This window comes from Poecilia reticulata, linkage group LG18 (assembly GCF_000633615.1).
Source record: "Poecilia reticulata strain Guanapo linkage group LG18, Guppy_female_1.0+MT, whole genome shotgun sequence".
Classification (NCBI taxonomy): Eukaryota; Metazoa; Chordata; class Actinopteri; order Cyprinodontiformes; family Poeciliidae; genus Poecilia; species Poecilia reticulata.
In genome coordinates, this window is record NC_024348.1 from 4,020,283 (window position 1) to 4,031,965 (window position 11,683).

An 11,683-nucleotide genomic window follows, 5' to 3' on the forward strand; every position below is an offset into this window, starting at 1 on the left:
TTGTTTTTAGGTCTTTATTACTTGTAGATACAAGAAAAAGAACCACAAATTATCAAGCAAAACGACGTAGTAGAGTGACCCAGTGGGGCTCCATCGAAACAGTGCATGGTCTCTCCAATGAACAGAATCAGGCTGAGCTCAGGCATTCTTCAAACTAAAGGCCACCTACTTCAGAAACAACAAAAACCAAATAAGGCAACATAGAGCTAGCAAGAAAGAAGCTGTCAGTAGAGCAGAGTGGACAATGTTACACAGTAACTATCCTAAATTAATCCTTTCCAAGGTTTCAGTCATCAAAAGGTTCTTCTTATTGGGGTGGGTGGGTTTATTTTTACACTGATGTTCTCCATCACTTTGGCTTCTACATAAAAGTAAATGACCAGTTCCACAAGTTGTCAGTTAAAACACAAACTAATGAGAGGCTGTTTCCAATCTATCAGTCAGCCTCTTCTCCTAACTTCACTTCTTAAATTAAAACTAGATGAAATGTTCACCTCCTCCGATATGTGATGTTTAGTTCATCATCTGTGCAAGACAAATCTATTGCTCAGAATGACACATGTAAACTGAGATGGTTACCTACATGAAGACCACTAGTGTCCCTCAGGGTTTTCACAGTATTCCCTCCCTCCACTCTCCTCAACAATCAGCATGTCTACAGTGACTTGCGCTGGCGCTTCATGAAGGACATGGAGTAGTCCCCTGCTGGGGTGCTCTTCTGCCTCTTCATCTGGACCTGGGACTGGGCGGTGAGCTGCAGTTTGATGGCGCTGGAGTTCACCTTGGCTGCACACAGCAGCTCCTTCATGCCCTTCATCTTCTCACTCTGGAAGACGACCACGGGGCCGGCGGGGCAGGGCGAGGCCAGCTGCTGGGACAACGGGGAGGAGACGGACTCTGAGCTGGGGGATTTGGGAGTCCCATCTGTCTCTCCGGCCCGCAGACCCTGAGAGGAACGACGGCGAACAGCTCCGTCCCCAACCTTCTTGGGCTGAGGTGCTGCTGCTGCAGGTTGCTGGCTGGGTGGAGAGGTGGGGGCAGTGGGGGGAGAGGAGCTCTGATCCTCCAGCTTGGACTCCCTCCTGGGGCCCCGCCGCCGGCCTTCCCGGGGGTCCTCACTCGACTGGTCATCATCATCCTGGCACTCGGGTTCTTTGGTGATGATCGACACTTTCTGACGCACCTGGCAGTTTAAAATGAGCCGTTTTTTTATGACCTACTTCTGATATTTCCACACAGCAATGAACAACACAGAAAGAGCAACAATCAACGATAAAAATCATAATAAAATAAATAAAAAAATATAAAAATTAAATAAAAAATGTAAAATGTAAAGAAACATTAATTGTAGCTTGGAAGCAGCAGTTCCTGACCTGAGAGTCAAAGCGGCTCAGAGACTGGACCAGGTATGTGGCCCAGCCCACATGAAGAACCGGGGTGGGACTCCCCTCCTCCCACTTGCAGATGCCGTCATAGAAACGAAGCAAGTGGGCAAAGCATTCTGGATCCTGGAGTGCTGAGATGGCCATCATCTGCTTGGCGTTCTCCTGAAGGAACACACCTGGTCAGAGGAATCCCACTAACAGCTGATGGTTCCAGTTCAGACCAGTCTAATTTGGTGGATCTCATGCAGGTTTCAATTCTGTTAAATTTGACCTTTAACCCTTACATGCAGCAGTGAGCGCTCACCTTGTCGGGCCCGTCTGCCCCGTCTCCATCCTCCCCAGGACTGTCAGCTGTAGCCGTCTCCTTCAGCAGAGTGGGGATGACGTCGTTTGCGATGTCGAAGAACTCCTTGTAGATCTCCTCATCCTCACGGAAATAGTTATAGCTGCAGCAGCAACACAAATGTTTTAATACATCTGAGGAAATGAAAGAACTGATTTATCCCCACCAGCTCCCACTGATCAGATGTTCAGTTCTAACTGCGGCTCTGGATCAGTTTGATAAGATCTGAGCTCCGCCATCATCATCATGTTTGAAACACATGCACACACTTCCCTGTGATTGTAGAGTGAGGGTGCGCTGCAGCAGAGGACAATGGGAAAGCAGGAAAAGGAAGCTGATGGACTGGGAGGGGAATGTGTGTGTGTGCTGGTATTAATAGCCACAGCTCATGAACGGGTGTGTGGGGATGCCAAGCTGAACACTTCCTGGATCACACAACGTCCTTTCAGGCCGAGCGTCACCAGGAGTCTCAACAGTCTGGGCTTTGTTAGTAGCAGTGTGATAACAGAAAATCCCCACAGAGAGCTGCTTTTCCACCTGACAGGCTACGGATCGGCACTTTCCACTTCTAGCCTGATGAGGCAGCAGGTAAACCGACTGAATAGTTTGGGTAAAACTCTAGGAATCTGAAGGACCAACAAGGTGTGCTTCTACTACCACACTGTGTTCACTGAGAGGAAATGCTCTGTAACAACTTGACTGTGGAGAGACTGAAACGGGCAACGATTTGAATGCTTTTCATGCTGTTTTATTTATGCCTGCAAAACTACACCACCTGCTGGTGAAACTTTGAACCTGCTTTGTAAATGCACTGCTGGAGCTCATTTTAGGACATATTTGTCAGATGTTCTGTGGTAAATGTGGAGGTGTCAGAATTTTCTTGCCCATTTAAGTGTTTTAAGTGTTTTTAAGTGTTTTCTGTGCATAATTATTCATACGCAGATTGATAAAAATGCAGTCATGGTAAGGAAGGCCTTAAAAGCAGAAATGACAAAACAGCTAGAGGAATTTAACAAACATGGTGTAAATAATCAGATCTCAGAACTGCCACCAACATGTCTACACATCCACTAGAGAAGGAAATACTTCCCACAAGGTTTATAGAAACATTCATGAGAATTACAGCCCAGACTGTTGAGACTCCTGGTGACGCACATGTGAAGACTTAACCTGGGGGGCGACTCTGTTAGTTAAACCTCTCACATCACGGAGAAAAGAGGACAGTGGCTGATTTTCAGACCTTTGCAGAGGAAGATCAGATTGATTTCTCATGTATGCATCAGCCAATCTCAGAACTTAAAGGAAACTGGGGATGATTTATTGATGCATCCCTATTAAACAGTTGTATTTCTCAGTTAAGTCATTAACATGGCAAGAATTACACAAAATGTATAAAATTAACTATGTTCAGGTTTTCATTTCCATCATTTTTATGTCACAAATTTTGATGGTAAAGACAAAGAAACTCTAAATAAACGGAAGACAATAGTTCTTAGCTGTTGGGTTTATCTGTGCCTAATTGTTTAGATCACTGGTCAACAGACAAACAAATGTCTGGGGTATTTCAACTCTTTTAGGGTCATGTTAATGTGCCGAATCCTAAAATGACATTGGCTTTTCTCAATCAGGTCAACTTTCTGAACTATGGAGCAACATGAGCATCAAAACGCAGGACTGGTTCTCACATCTGGAGAATCTGATCAATGAGTGATGAGCAGGAGGAGAGATTCCATCAGGACAGGGAGAGACGGAGAATTTTACAATGAAGACGTGATGTTCAGGTCACATCCCACCTCCCATCCCTTGTGGTGTGAACTCACTCCTGCATGACCTGTGCTGCCTCAGCCCAGGCCTTCAGCGCCTCCTGCACATTCCTGTGTCTGTAGTGGAACCCAGCCAGGTACATGTAGGGGTAGATGTGCTCATTGTTGTAGAACTTCTGAGCAGAACCTACAGCCTGAAAAAGCACAAACATGCAACATCAATAACACAACAAACCCAACTTTCTGTATGGCAAGAGCAGGATTCTTCTCCATCCAGTTGAATAAACTTCAGCTTTTTTGCAAAGAACAGAACAAAAAACTGCAGGAGACCCCACATGACAGCAGCTGGATATTCTGCACAACACTCTGCAAACGACTGACTGCACTCAGTCAGGCACGGCATATATAAAATGCTTATAAAATGCTTCATAGTCATACGCTTCATACGTACCTTCAGATGAATTTGCAGGGGGTTCTCCTTTCCTGGTATTGGTTCTTGATCCTCAAGGTCTGCTAGAGTTCCCATTGCCATGGGATACCTGGAGGCAGAGACAGTGAAGCAGGGGTATGACAGAAAACTAAACTGGTTTTCATTTGCTAATTCAGACTCACCTGTCCAGGTCCCCTTGATCATACAGCAACCAAAGAAGTTTCTGTGCCACAAAATGAAAATACAGAGTTATGACTAAAGGCCAACATCATTTCTCATCACAGAGTGGCTTCTTTGGGTTGGATTTTTTAAGTCCGATCTAAACTCTACTCCTTAGGCAGTCTGGAATTAGAAGCCAACTTTGATTTTGTTGCCGCAGCAGTAAGTAAGGTGGTTAGTGCTGGGTTAATGCAGCACTAATGTCTGAGGACAACTCCATGAGAGAAAAACGGGCCAGGCTAAAACTACGGGTATTGATCAACCTACCCAGATTTCCTTGATTTAAGTATAAGTATAAACTTGTACTTAAATTAACCTTTAAGTATAAGGTTAATCTAATCTAATCTTACATGAGAAACTAATCCTGTCCATTGATTTTATCTTCCTCCGTAAAGATCTGAAAATCAGCTAATACCCCCCCTCTGCTCTGCCTGACAGACACGCCCACTAGGTCACGTCTCAATGTGTGCGGTTAACAGTAGTCAGCCATGTTAACGACTTTGCAGACAAAACAAATTGGTATCGGAAAAAAAAATTTAATTGGCAGATCAGACTTTTTGAAGATCAGTTATCGGCCAAAAAACTTCAATGAGTGCACCCCTAATTTGAGCTGATCTCGATGCTGATGAGTATAATTCATTTAAGTATCCACTATTTACAAATATCTTTAGTTCTGAAAGCCTTGAGGAAGGTGCATTAGAAAAAGATGGCATTTAGTCAATAACAGATCCAAAGTGTTGGTGCTAACCTGCTGCAGCTGCAGGAGTTCTGAGCTGTCCGTGTGCAAATCCAGAGAAGGGTTGATGGCACACACCATGAAGGCCACCTCCATGTTCCTGTCACACTTCATGTAGGACCCCTTCAGGTACAGCCAGCTCTGACAGAGGCAGGGACAGAGCAGCGATGTGAGCTCAGCTCATGTCTCCGTATCCCTGCGGAGCTCCACCGACTCTGCCTGGACTAACCTTCTCACTGACTCCAGCCGTGACCGTCTGCCCTCTGCGGTCTTCGTTGCCCTTCCCATGCCAGGTGACCTCTGCTGTCTCCTCACCATTTTTCCCAAATATGACCCAGGCATGGTCCTCGGACAGCGCCAGGTGGACGTCCTTCAGACCCAGCACCTGACAGGCAGCCACCACAGCGAAGGCTACTCCTGAACTGTCCAGCTTAGTGCCTGGTTCACAGAAATAGAAATCAATCAGGTTTATTTGTGTGCCACATTTCAGCAACAAGGCACTTCAAAGTGCTTTACATCGTAAAAATACAAAAACACAAAGTCCTAAAGGACATCATGCAGTCAACAATTGAGAAATCCAGTAAACATTTTACATTTTGTCAAGTGCCATCACCAAATATGATGTTCAATGTTTCATCTATGGTTCAGAACCACCTCTAACCAGACGGGTTTTTAATTTAGATTTAAAGGAACTCAGTGTTTCAGCTGTTCTGCAGTTTTCTGAAAGTTTGTTCCAGATTTGTGGTGCATAGAAGCTGAATGTTTGGTTCTGGGGATGCAGAGTAGACTAATCACTAATATCACATTACACGCAATGTGAACTGGTGATATTAAGGCAAACAGAACTTAACTGAAAGTAAATGAACACGATGGACAAATGTTAGAATTCAGCTGCAGCACAGGACTTTCACTTCATTTTTGCAGCCAATCCATTTCTGTCAGTATCCATCAGTATCAATGATAAAAAAATATTTTCTAAAAGCTAATATAATTCAGTAATTCAATTCAAAATATGATGATTGAAATTGAACACACAGTGACATATATGAAGCATTTCTTTCAGTTAGTTTTGAGAACCAACTACTGACACTAATGGAAACCCAGAATTCAGTTGTTTAGAAAAGTTGAGAAGTAGAAAAATAATAAAAGATTTGTGCTATGAAATGCTATTCATGTCTTTTAACTGATGCTTTTCAACATTCATCCTCCACAGTAGTGGTGGGTAGGTGCTGTATCCAATATTATTGGAAGGTTAAGTGGAAGGAGAATGTATGGCATAAAAGGGTGCATATCTAGGGGCTAACTGTAACACTGCCGAAGGCACAAATACCAGCTTCCATCACCGTGGTAACACCAGAAACCTGTCTGACCTAAACTCAACAGAGAATCTATGGAGTGTTGTCCAGTAGATGACAGACAGCAGACCTGACCCAGCTGGTGACCTGAAGGCTGCTAGCAAAACAACCTACGTTTTTACAGGCCGTTGCCAAGATACTTCAAACTGTGTTCAGGTGCATCCTGTTCTTACTGAGTCCACCTATGGAAATCTAGCTGACTGAAGAGGATCAGGAATGGAATACACTTGTCCCAGATCAGAACAGAGAGCAAACAATGAAGGAGCATCAATCTGAAGACAGAGACTGGACCGTGCCAAAGCATAAATCTAGAAAATAAAACGGAACTTTTGGGGTAATTTAAGCATTGCTCACCCATAAAAGCACCTGCCTCATCCTGAAGTGAAAGAAAACTAAAGAAAGCTGAGCTTGTGAGGATCTGAAGAGATGAATAATACCCAAAACCAGCCAGTGCTGACATTACTAAGACCTGCAGCTAAAGCTGCTTCAACAAAACACTAAGCAAAGACCGTTTGGTTTTTTTTGGCATTAATATTTTGAATTAATTTGCTAGATTTTCAACCAGACATTTTCACAAGGTTTGGAAGTTTGAAGAGGATAAGCTCACTGAATCCATAATAGAGTGCATTGTGGGAAAGTAAAGCACTGTGACCGTCCTGTCCTGATGTTCTGTATGTTAACAGTGGGCCCACTGTTCTGTAATAGAACATCCCTTATTGGATCAGATGTAATATTCTAACTTCATTAGAAACTGAACTTTGAGTTTTGATTATCTGCAAGTCATCAAAATTCAGTAAAATAAATACAGCACAGTGTGGAATGAACCTCTAAAGCTGTGCACCTCACCAGACTGCATGAAAAGTACTCTGTAAGTAAGATTTGATTTGCTGAACAATGATTTTCCTTTCTGAACTAAATTAGTGAAAGAAATGATTGATATACACCCAAGATGCACTCGTACAAGGGAAAAAAAAATTTTTCCAAAAAAAAAAATAGAAATAACTCAAACTACAGGTTTTTCCTTTCCTCCATTTCCCACCACAGTACATCCCAGAAGAGCTTCCTCTCTGGGTTGACCTTTGAAGGCTGTACCTGTGATGAGGCTGAACAGGGACTGGATGTGAGCCCGGTCCTTAAAATACGACCGACTGAGACTGTTCCAGATGACATCTGACACTTTCTTCACCAGCTCTCTGCTGGACCCGGAAGCAGGTCTGCGGTACTGGGACAGGTCCACGGCGCCGCGGATCTGGGCTGTGAAACGTTCGTACAGTGCAGAAATCATTCCCAGCTCCACCGTGGGGAAGCAGGACGTGGGACAGTCCGGCTCCAGCGGCTCAAAGCGGACCCCTGGAACGTTTATGGGGATGACCCTGTTCACAGCCAGAAAGTGCTCAACAAAACCCAGGACCAGTGAGAGCAGAGCCAGGTCTGGTTCTGACTTGCGGAGCTCGGAATCAAACAGCTGGACCACGCCGTCGATCCCCCTGAGGGGGAAGAACTTCTTCTGTGATGAGTGCAAACCCATGATGATCCTGGCTTCCGGTCCAAACTTAAATCAGCGTCTCCTGTCTTGCAGTGTGAATATTAGCAAGAAGTCAAGTCAATCCACATCCTTAGCTCACAGTGACCCTGCAGAGGGAAAACACACAGAACATTTTTACACAGAAAACAGAATAAAACCGAGCTCACTGTCTTCGTTGCAAAAGACATTTGGCTCATAGTTTTAATTAGCAACCATCATGAAAAATATCATCTGTTCGTGAACATAAATGTGGGTTTTTACAGTCATGTCTAAAACCCCTTTCATGTCATATTACACCTGGGGCCTTGAAGTCTTCCAACCAATCAAATATTTAACCTGTCATCATTTTTCTCTCTATTATTTGCTAAAAACGCTTAGAAAGAAACTGTAGCCACAGTTTTTCCCTTGAAAACAATGGTTTCTATAGTCACTGCTCAAAACTCCACTGTTAAAGAAAAAAGCAGGTTGATGATAGACACGCGTTTACCACCAGTGAAACACTGGGAGAACAAACTTGGATCAGATGAGGCCAGAAACTGAACTCTTTTGATATTATTGCACAAACTGCTCCGAGGACAAATGTTTCTGCAAATCAACCAAAACGCAGCATGCTAGAAGTGAAAGGAGCATCAGGGTGAGGGCTATCACCAGTGAGAGCAGACCTGCATGAGTTCACAGAACTGCAGGGAGGACGGATGGAGAAATGTACTGGGACATTCTCCATACGAACCTGAAGATAAAACATGTATGAATTTAAAATCAAGATAACAATCCCAAACACAGGAATGTGAAAACTTACAGGTGCAAAGAATCCTTCAGCCACTTTAAGCTGCAAACAGGCAAAATGATAATAAATAGTAAAACTGTTAAGAATCTGACAAAAAAATGAAGGAAATTACATAAATATTGTCATCTCTGCATCATGACACACCCATACACAGCCAAAAGTGCTTCGATGCATTTATTGAACAAAAAAATTCTACATTTCTGCCACAGATCAGAGCCGATTAAAGGAAAATTGCCTTACTCATCTCTGGACGATTGATCGCTGCATCTTGCGCCCCCAAGAGGGAGTGTGGGGCATGACATCCCCTGGAAAAATGCTAACCCAAACCCCAGAAAGTCATGATACAAAGACGTACTAAATCATCTTATTTAATCAAGATTAGATACATAAATATTACTCTCTCTCTCTTTTGTTTTTTAAATAATTTAGTCTGGCAACCCTGTGAAAACCTGAGTGCGCCACTGGCATCTCTATCCTAAACCTAAACTCTTGAATAGAAATAAGGACATACGAGATCTGGGTCTCCATCGACTCGTTATCGCGTATAGGAGTTTGCTTTTTTAAACTCATCTGATTTCAGTGTTTAACATTGATCATTACAATGTTAATATACATATAAAGAAGACTATTTTATGTAACTATCTTGAGGGGGGCATATAGTCTTTATAGAGATAAGTGTGACGTCGCCGAGCCACAATGAAAACATATTGTTAAAAACTATACTGGCTTCTTTTTAAATAAGAAAACAGTGGTAAACAAGGCTTTCACCTCTACATAATAAAATGAAGTGAACTGATCCTAGCCCAAGCCGCTTGGCTCGTTGTATAACCCAGCTTCTATGAGAGCAGCTGGTTGTAGATGTAACAGCGCAGTGGTGGGCGGGGCACCCCCACCGCTACACTCAACCACTCAGCGCCGAGCTGACAATCATAACCTATTTAGTCTCAGAAGACAGATTGCTTTACCGCAGCATATCCGGATGATTAACGACGCACACGGGGACGTTTATTACAAACCAACGTAGCCCGTTAGATAAATGTGTTTACCAGACTAGCCGATTGACGTCGGCTAACTAGCTAACTTTACTGGCTTGAGTCATTGATCACTTTAAGCTTTCTTTCTCCTTCTTTTTAATTTAAACTTTTTTCTTTCAGTCAGGAGGCAACCCATACAAGCAGTCCAAAGCAGGAAGCGCTCTATTATATATACACATATCAAAAAGGTCTAATAGCAGCTGGACAAACAGTAGCTACACAGCTCGAAACCAGCTAACAAGCTACCTGACTGCTAGTTAGCTAAACTAATCTTTGGGATCACTCGCATCCTCCTCATCATTTAGTAAAATGCATCATCAAACTGGGCCGCCATATAAACTTAGAGAGCTACTATCAACTGTCGGTATTAGCTCTGTTTTAAGACATTACTCACCCGTGTTCTCATAGAGGAAGCCACATGTTTTTGTTTGTGTCCCTCTTCTTTTACCGCGCACTTCAGACTGCCCGAAAATTACTCAGAGCGCGTACGACTCATGACGTCAGCGAATCTTAGAAGATCTCAATACAATACGGCGCGCTCCATGTCACGTAAATGAACGGCGACGGGGCCTATCCCTATGTTTATAAATCTTAGCTTTGGTCCCCCATGCTTGTCTTGGGAAATGTAGTTTTTCTGAGCAAGTCACAGTAGCACACAGTAGGGGGCAGCATGGGGCTATTATGACATGAATAGCTTCAAAATAGAACAAAGGTAAACATTACATAATGGGTAACAGACTTACATGAAAACTTATGCACTTTTACATATGATTCACAGCCCCATGACTGAAAATAATTTTCTTCATGCTAATAAAATGTATTAGTAAAGCTTAATATAAATTATGCTTATATGGTACAGTCATGCAACACTCTGATATTAGGTTAAAATATATCCTGTCGTCGTCTGACGTCTAAAATGCAAAACAGATTTTATTCGGACCAGGCTGTCCATTTTAAAACCCGTTATTATGGATATCTTCTACAGCTGACAATCTTGTTCAGGAATATTCTCTATGTTGCTTTTCCTTGGTGTCGAACATTTGAGCTCCATAAAAAATGGGTTAATCTGAAGAGGTTTTAGAATGTATGTCAAACCTAATTAAGTGTGAAGACAAAACTTTTTAGTCACTATAATTTTTATTATCATAAGATTTTCTGTTTTACAACATAAAAACCACTATATTAAAGACAACACATGAGACAAGTGGAACTTGATGGGAGACCTTGAATGCATCTCGGCCGACATGTTTTTTTTCTTCTTTTTTTTACCCCTCCTCCATAATTTTCCTCTGCCTTGTTTCCTTCTTACTCTGCGCTCTTTCCTCAGAGCTCAGACGTAGTGGTGAGGTGCAGAGCAGAGACCCGCTCTTGGGGATAGGTCACACAATACAAATACATTTAAAAAAGGGCAGGAAGCTTCTCTTTTTACCTTAGACAACAGACATTTCACTGCCACGGTTCTGCTTGTGTGTTGAGCTTCATTAAAATGGATACTCAGTCCTCCCAGATATCATCGTCGCAAGGTTTTACGGATGGACAGAATTCTGCTGCCAAAGAATCAAAACTGTCCGGTAAGACTTGACTAACACATAAGTTAGATTGCTGCATTTTAATTTCAGCATAAGGTGTGCTATTTGAATTCAGCTAAGCTGTTTATTGACATATGTTTTGACTTTACTGCATAACACTAAATCAATATTGACCCTTCAGCATAATAAGCACTTATATCCTTCTGTGTGTCTATTTTAGCTGGGCCGTGTGCAGTGGGGAACACTTGTGATTGTTAACATATCTGCGCGACTCGTGTTCGCCGATTAATGTGCTGAAGTCAGCATCCGATTCGGAGCTCCATATTCAGCACTGACTGTGACTTTTTTTTTTTTTTTTTTTTTAGCTTGGCGATCAAACCACACTGATTCAGTCGATTTTTGACTCCAACTTCTAGTTTCTCTCTTCAAGAAACTGGCTAATGCAGTGCGCTTAACTTCACTAAGTCGTCCGAATTAAATTAGGAACATAAAAAAAAACCTTGTGCATTTTACAGAGCTTGCTTTTAAAGAATCTCATACCAGGTTGCTACAATTAATTCCAAATGTGCTATATATA

At 42.6% G+C, this 11,683-nt stretch overlaps 2 protein-coding genes across 4 annotated transcripts in view; one reads left to right on the forward strand and one right to left on the reverse strand.

Annotated features, from left to right (window-relative positions):
- men1 (multiple endocrine neoplasia I) lies at window positions 1–10,103 on the reverse strand. 3 transcript variants are annotated; one of them, XM_008434942.2, is made up of 11 exons: window positions 9,972–10,103; window positions 8,556–8,585; window positions 7,324–7,863; window positions 5,106–5,314; window positions 4,889–5,017; window positions 4,104–4,144; window positions 3,943–4,030; window positions 3,549–3,685; window positions 1,690–1,831; window positions 1,374–1,547; window positions 656–1,183 (listed from the first exon to the last, which is right to left on the reverse strand). In XM_008434942.2, exons 3-11 carry the CDS (start codon window positions 7,757–7,759, stop codon window positions 656–658), a joined length of 1,884 nt encoding a protein of 627 aa, XP_008433164.1. In that variant the 5' UTR covers window positions 7,760–7,863; window positions 8,556–8,585; window positions 9,972–10,103. The 3 variants fall into 3 exon arrangements, with proteins under 3 accessions (XP_017166102.1, XP_008433164.1, XP_008433163.1); XM_008434941.2 differs by lacking the exon at window positions 8,556–8,585; XM_017310613.1 differs by lacking the exons at window positions 8,556–8,585; window positions 9,972–10,103 and having other exon boundaries at window positions 1–1,183; window positions 7,324–7,759.
- Window positions 10,104–10,820: 717 nt separating this feature from the next.
- rtn3 (reticulon 3) overlaps window positions 10,821–11,683 on the forward strand; it is a 24,738-nt gene continuing 23,875 nt past the window's right edge. Inside the window, exon 1 of the mRNA XM_008434940.2 lies at window positions 10,821–11,148. Coding sequence (XP_008433162.1) covers window positions 11,064–11,148 — 85 coding nt within the window. The 5' untranslated portion in view covers window positions 10,821–11,063. The remainder of the gene's footprint in view (window positions 11,149–11,683) is intronic.

What these genes read in the sequence shown, in the direction of transcription:
- men1 (XM_017310613.1), bottom strand. Translation starts at nt 7,759, where the DNA reads ATGGGTTTGCACTCATCACAGAAGAAGTTCTTCCCCCTCAGGGGGATC. An exon ending in AACTCCTGCAGCTGCAGCAG is followed by an intron (nt 4,145 to 4,888) that starts GTTAGCACCAAC and finishes TTTGTGGCACAG; the next exon opens with AAACTTCTTTGGTTGCTGTA. An exon ending in GATCAAGGGGACCTGGACAG is followed by an intron (nt 4,031 to 4,103) that starts GTGAGTCTGAAT and finishes CTCTGCCTCCAG; the next exon opens with GTATCCCATGGCAATGGGAA.